The 7,500-nt window shown below is 48.3% G+C and overlaps 1 protein-coding gene across 1 annotated transcript in view; it reads right to left on the bottom strand.

Moving 5' to 3' along the window:
* Positions 1–7,500, bottom strand: part of LOC121709333 (EGF-containing fibulin-like extracellular matrix protein 2) — an 18,637-nt gene that overhangs the window by 5,089 nt on the left and 6,048 nt on the right. Inside the window, 3 exon segments of the mRNA XM_042092630.1 lie at positions 724–843; positions 3,709–3,828; positions 6,447–6,563. Coding sequence (XP_041948564.1) covers positions 724–843; positions 3,709–3,828; positions 6,447–6,563 — 357 coding nt within the window.

Raw genomic sequence — 7,500 nt, 5'->3', positions numbered from 1 at the left:
TGTTTGGTGTGTGTGGTGTGTGTGGTGTGTGAAGGTGTGTGTGGTGTGGTGTGTGTGGAGGTGTGTGTGGTGTGTGTGTGGTGTGTGTGTGGTGTGTGTAGTGTGTGGAGGTGTGTGTGGAGGTGTGTGTGGTGTGGTGTGTGTGGAGGTGTGTGGTGTGTGTGGTGTGTGTGGTGTGGTATGTGTGGAGGTGTGTGTGGTGTGTGGAGGTGTGGTGTGTGTGGTGGTGTGTGTGGAGGTGTGTGTGGTGTGTGTGGAGGTGTGTGTGGTGTGTGTGGAGGTGTGTGTGGTGTGGTGTGTGTGGAGGTGTATGGTGTGGTGGGTGTGGTGTGGTGTGTGTGGAGGTGTGTGTGGAGGTGTGTGTGGTGTGTGTGTGGTGTGTGTGGAGGTGTGTGTGGTGTGGTGTGGTGTGTGTGGAGGTGTGTGGTGTGTGTGGAGGTGTGTGGTGTGGTGTGTGTGGAGGTGTGTGTGTGGTGTGTGTGGAGGTGTGTGTGGTGTATGTGTGGTGTGTGGAGGTGTGGTGTGTGTGGTGTGTGTGGAGGTGTGTGTGGTGTATGTGGAGGTGTGCGTTGTGTATGTGTGGTGTGTGTGATGTGTGTGGAGGTGTGGTGTGTGTGGTGTGGTGTGTGGAGGTGTGTGTGGTGTATGTGTGGTGTGTGTGATGTGTGTGGAGGTGTGTGGCGTATGTGTGGTGTGTGTGGTGTGGTGAGGGGCGCTGGTCACCTTGGCAGAGGCGCGTGCCCAGGACCTCGTACCCCTCTGGGCACTGGCATGAGAAGCGTCCAGGCTCATTCACACACTGGAACTGGCACAGGTAGCTGGAGTAGCTGCACTCATCAATGTCTGAGGAGAACAGGGAGAGGCCTTAAGCACTTTTAAACACTTTTAAACACAATTCAACACTTTTAAACATGATTAAGCACTTTTAAACACAATTAAGCACAGTTAAACACAATTCAACACTTTTAAACACTTTTAAACACAATTAAACACAATTAAACACAATTACAGTTTTTATCTGAATGCTTAAACACAACTGTGATTCTTATAGCACAATTTCTAAAACTATTACAGTTTTTTCTGATTGCTTAAGCACATTTTTTGTAACTATGGCTTTTTTTGCAAAACTCTACACACAAATGGCAAAACCTCTCACCCAATCAGCAAAACATTGTAGTTCTCTTGCAAAAGCTAACACACCTTGCTTACAGTTTTTTCTGAATGCTTAAACACATTTTTTGTAACTATTGCTTTTTTTGCAAAACTCTACACACAAATGGCAAAACCACTCACTGAGTTCGCAAAACTAAAAGCACACTAAAACACTGCTTTGCACTCAGTTTGCAATTTTGTAACACACACTTTGCACAACTGTAGGCACAATGGCTATTATTTACACTATTTTGCCAACTCTCTGGCATACTTTCTCATGTGAAAACTGTTTTAGATAATTAGTTCACTTTGCAATCAGCCTAAGCAGTATAAATAAGCCACAGGTAATGTACAATGGGTACAATGGAGGGAGCAGGAAGAGTGAGAAGAGTAAGAATTAGAGGAGGCTGAAGAATAGGACGCGGAGGTGAAGAAGTAGGAGGAGGAAGAGGAGGAAGAGGATGCAGAGGTGAAGAAGTGAGAGGGAGAGGATGACAAGGAGAAGGAGGTGAAGTTAGAGGAAGAGGACAAGGAGGAGCAAGAGGAGGATGGGGAGGGGGAAGAGGAGGATGGGGAGGGGGGAGGAGGAGGATGGGGAGGGGGAGGAGGAAGGGTGAGAAGAGGAAGAAATAGCCCTTTACAGGCAACATGTGGGGATGTTGTCATGTCAGGCCTGGATACGTCATTCCAGAATATATTTTCCCCGGTGCCTTGGACTAGGACATTGCATGTGATGTAGATGAAATTTTGAGAGAGACGACCCGATGTAGACTGATTTGTTTTGTCTCAGTGAAATTACCAAATTTCCCTCACGGGATCAAAAAAGTATATATACTTATACTTATACTTATACTTATATTTGTGTGTAGAGTTTTGCAAAAAAAGCCATAGTTACAAAAAATGTGTTTAAGCATTCAGAAAAAACTGTAATGTTTGGATCCCTGTTTGTTTACAGAACTATGACAAAAGTATGACCTCAAACTGACATAGCCTACCTTGTGCACAGAGAAAGCAAAAGCCAGATGTGTTTTTTATTTATACCATTAGTGTGTAGTTGGCACATTGTGTGCTTATTATTGTGATGGCTTGTGTTTACTGTTTGATACAAAAACACCATTTTTACGAAGGTGTGAAGAGTTAAGCAAGGTGTGTTAGCTTTTGCAAGAGAACTACAGTGTTTTGCTGATTGGGTGAGAGGTTTTGCCATTTGTGTGTAGAGTTTTGCAAAAAAAGCCATAGTTACTGTAAACACTTGCAAACACATTTGAACACTTTTAAACACTTTTAAACACATTACAGTTTTTCTCAGTCGCTTTGGTGCTTTTCTCACATCACCATTAAAATTTGCACAGCAGTTAGTGCATTTCTCAAAACTATTAGTGCAAACTGCTAAACCTAGTGGATAACCTGCAAAAGCACGTCACTTGCTCAAAATGGATAGTCCATTCCTCAAAGGCAAGTATTTATGTCAATGAAACTGCCAGTGTCATCAAAATGAGAAGTCTTGACACCATCGTTTATGAACAAGATAGTCAAATGGCTTTGTCATGTTTTCATTATGACAGTTTATGCTCTCAGTGTTTTCCAATGCAAAAAAAAGGTCACAACTCGGTGACACTACCTGAAAATGCTCAAGACAGCACTATACAGTACTTGTACAGCCATTTGAAAACTACAGTAAAGTTACACATTGCTGTGGTTAGGGAGGTAAGTGAGTACAAGACACTGAATATGTACGTTTCACAGTTTTACTGTGTATGCTCTTTGCAATTCTACAGCACTGTGACAGAATATGATAAATAGTTCAACAATTTTGTATGTACATGTAATGACTCAACCAATGAAATGAAGACTATTAGTTTCATTGGGAATGACTATTCAGCATCCATAAGTATAGTTAATTTTGACTGACATGACATAAGCAAATGATAATGCATAAAACAGCAGAGAATTGTACGAAAGCAACTGATACATGTCCAAAAGTATTTGCAATTCGTTCAGAGGAAGGAGAAATTGCTACTATTATGTGCACAAATGACTAAATGTTGTGGAGGTTGAACTATTAGTTATGAGAATTTCCATTCTGATCTGAGAAAAGCACCAAAGCGACTGAGAAAAACTGTAAGCCATTATCATATACTCCACAATGTTGCATCAGTGTAACTTCCCCTCAGCCACACACCTTACAACTTCCCTCCCACACACCTTTCACATAACTCACACCACACGCCTCAAAGCAGCAGTTTCACACACAAAACACATCTACCAATCAGCAGAACATCAGAGAAGGGGAGGTAGAGAGGGAGAGAGAGAGAGAGAGAGAGAGAGGTAGAGAGGGGGAGAGAGAGAGAGAGAGAGAGAGAGAGAGAGAGGAGAGAGAGAGAGAGAGAGAGAGAGAGAGAGGGAGAGGGAAAGACAGAATTGGAAGGCATTTGGTTGAAACTAATCAGCTAATAATGATGACCAATAAATGGAAAAGGGATAGAACTGCTAACATGGAGAGGAGTCCGTCTACATTCAGCTCCACAGGAAGCAGAAGGCAGGAAGTGGACTGACCGATGCATGAGTAGCCGTCGGGTCCCAAGTCGTAGCCCTGGTCACAGCGACAGAGGAAGGTCCCGTAGGTGTTATAACAGCGCTGCTCACAGGGGGCACCCATGTCACACTCATTCACATCTGGGAGGAGAGAGGGGAGCAGACATGAATCATATCACACACACACACACACACACATACACACACACACATAGCACATATACACACACACACACACACACACACATATCACACACACACACACACACACACACACACACACACACACACACATATCACCAGTGGTGTAGTGGGGATTTTTTCAAGTGGGGGGACGCTATTTTAATGATGTCATTACAGAAACTGTCCACATACATCGGTGCGTAGCCTAAGGCCAAGGCCAAATTGTTACCAGCTTTCGTGAACATGAAACCAAATTAAAAAAAATTAAATTAAATGGATTAGCTTCAAAATGTAGCCTAATGTCTTCACCAAAGTCTATGAATATGGTCTGTAGCTTTTCATTTTGTTGTATCATACAATAAACAGACAAACCATAATGTAGAGTAGCCAATGTAATCTAGCGTAGTCTAATCTCCTTGACGCATAACATGCCGTGGCATGGCTTCATTCATTACCACACGTACAGTAAACGATGGCAATAACAATAGAAAGGAGAGTGGGGGCCGGGAGACGACCTTCTCCGCTCCGCACCGGGTTAGAGAGCAGAGTGTGGGAGGTTCAGCGTTAGTCTGTGGTGAGAATTAGCTCCGGCCAGCCGCCGCCACTCTCCGTCGCCCGCCACTCTCCGTCGCCCGCCACTCTCCGCTGCCCGCCACTCTCCGTCGCCCGTCGCTCTCCGCTCTCCACTCTCCGTCGCCCGTCGCTCTCCGCTCTCCACTCTCCGTCGCCCGCCACTCTCCGCTGCCCGCCACTCTCCGTCGCCCGTCGCTCTCCGCTCTCCACTCTCCGCTGCCCGCCACTCTCCGCTGCCCGCCACTCTCCGCTGCCCGCTACTCTCCGCTCTCCACTCTCCGTCGCCCGCCACTCTCCGCTCTCCACTCTCCGCTGCCCGCCACTCTCCGCTCTCCACTCTCCGCTCTCCACTCTCCGTCGCCCGCCACTCTCCGCTCTCCACTCTCCGCTCTCCACTCTCCGCTGCCCGCCACTCTCCGCTCTCCACTCTCCGTCGCCCGCCACTCTCCGTCGCCCGTCGCTCTCCGCTGCCCGCCACTCTCCGTCGCCCGTCGCTCTCCGCTCGCCACTCTCCGTCGCCCGTCGCTCTCCGTCTCTCTTTCTTGCTCTTTCCTTTCTTCCTGCCTGTTCCACCTGATCAGCAGTCGGCTCAGCACAGGGCTTCCATGCTGAACAGAGCCACAGAGGCTTTAGGGGCTTTAAACGCATATTCAACACGTTGTGTGGGGACTGTAGCTCAGTTTGAGGGGGCGTCATATGAATGTCATTGCGAATTATTAAAATGCAGAGGTGCACAGTCAATAAAACAAAACAAAAATAACAGAAAGAACACTGGGCAGGCAAGTGCCAGTCATTTGAAAAGTTTTTGTTTGGATGAAAGTAGCTGCACCAATCGTAAGTTGTTCAGGTTCACCGTTGGGTCATTATGGCTAAATAGCCTTATCACTTATATTGGTGCTCCCTCGATAAAAATCCCTCGTATTACTCACACATGCTTATCGTGTCATTTTGACCACTGGATTAGCCTGCCTGCTTTCTGCAAAACACAAGCGAAGGATTCGGATACAGGCAGTTGCATAATCTATGGTTTTATAGCCACTTTCTAGCTACTTTCGGGTAACGCGGAACAACAAGCTGTGTAGTTTTTAATGTCTTTACGCATGGTGGAGTGCTACAGCATGATACAGCAACGAATTTTAGGACAAAGAGGCCTAATTGGAGACGTTTGCGTGATGTGTAGTTACCACTGGTAACAACACTTGTTATATTAATAAATGCTTATTAAAATGCTCAAAACAATGCTCCAAGAAGTGGGGGGATGGTGTTCCCCCGTGTCCAACACCCACTACACCCCTGCATATCACACACACACACACACACACACATATCACACACACACACACACACACACACACATATCACACACACACACACACACACACACACACACACGCACATAGCACATATACACACACACACACACATATCACACACATATCACACACAGAGTTCTCTATTGATGTCCAAAGAGCACGCCCTCTCTGCAGGCTGGACAGTGGGGCTGATGGAGGTGTGTGTGTAGAGGTGTGTGTGGTGTGTGTGGAGGTGTGTGTGGAGGTGTGTGTGGTGTGTGTGGAGGTGTGTGTGGTGTGTGTGGTGTGGTGTGTGGGGAGGTGTGTGTGGAGGTGTGTGTGGAGGTGTGTGTTATGTGGTGTGTGTGGAGGTGTGTGTGGTGTGGTGTGTGTGGAGGTGTGTGTGGAGGTGTGTGTGGAGGTGTGTGTGATGTGGTGTGTGTGGTGTGGTGTGTGTGGAGGTGTGTGTGGTGTGGTGTGTGTGGAGGTGTGTGTGGTGTGTGTGGAGCTGTGTGTGGTGTGGTGTGTGTGGTGTGTGTGGTGTGGTGTGAGTGGAGGTGTGTGTGGAGGTGTGTGTGGTGTGTGTGGATGTGTAGTGCAGTACTCACCCACGCAGGAGCGGTTGTTGGAGGCCAGCTGGAAACCTGTGGAGGTGTGTGTGGTGTGTGTGGTGTGTGTGTGGTGTGTGTGGAGGTGTAGTGCAGTACTCACCCACGCAGGAGCGGTTGTTGGAGGCCAGCTGGAAACCCGGTTCACACTCACAGGTGAAGGAGCCGGGGACGTTAACACAGCGGTGCTGGCAATACCGATACCTGCATTCATCTATGTCTACAGGCACAGGAGAGGAGAGGAGAGGAGGAGGAGGAGAGGAGAGGAGAAGAGAGGAGGAGAGGAGAGGAGAAGAGGAGGAGAGGAGGAGAGGAGAAGAGGAGGAGGAGAGGAGAGAATGAGAGGAGGAGGAGAGAGAGGAGAGGAGAGGAGAAGAGGAGGAGGAGAGGAGAGGAGGAGGAAAGGAGGAGGAGAGGAGAAGAGGAGGAGAGGAGGAGAGGAGAGGAGGAGGAGAGGAGAGGAGAGGAGGAGAAGGAGAGAAGGAGAGGAGGAGGAGAGAGGAGAGAGGAGAGGAGAAGAGGAGGAGAGGAGAAGAGGAGGAGGAGAGGAGAGGAGGAGGAGAGGAGAAGAGGAGGAGAGGAGGAGAGGAGAGGAGGAGGAGGAGAGGAGATGAGAGGAGGAGAGGAGAGGAGAGGAGAGGAGGAGAAGGAGAGAAGGAGAGGAGGAGGAGGAGAGGAGGAGGAGAGGAGAAGGAGAGGAGGAGGAGAGAGGAGATGAGAGGAGGAGAGGAGAGGAGAGGAGGAGAGGAGAGGAGGAGGAGAGGAGGAGAGGAGAGGAGGAGGAGGAGAGGAGATGAGAGGAGGAGAGGAGGAGAGGAGAGGAGGAGAAGGAGAGAAGGAGAGGAGGAGGAGAGAGGAGAGAGGAGAGGAGAAGAGAGGAGGAGTGGAGAGGAGAGTGTGTGTGTATGGGGGGGGGGTACAAATGAAATGAAACAGAGAGAATGTCAAGGTTTGATAAACAATAACACAATGAGTTTGTGGCCATGACTGTGGAGTAACAGCAGGCTATTTGTGTGTGTGTGCGTGTGCGTGTGTGTGTGCGTGCGCGTGTGTGTGTGTGTGCGTGCGTGCGTGTGTTCGTGCATGCGTGCGTGCGTGTAAAGGCTCTTACCCACACACTCCACGCGTGTGTATGTGTGTGTGCGTGCGTGTAAAGG

This window comes from Alosa sapidissima, chromosome 5 (assembly GCF_018492685.1).
Source record: "Alosa sapidissima isolate fAloSap1 chromosome 5, fAloSap1.pri, whole genome shotgun sequence".
NCBI lineage: Eukaryota > Metazoa > Chordata > Actinopteri > Clupeiformes > Clupeidae > Alosa > Alosa sapidissima.
Note: the sequence above shows the minus strand (reverse complement) of the source record. Positions and strands in the feature narration are given on the sequence as shown.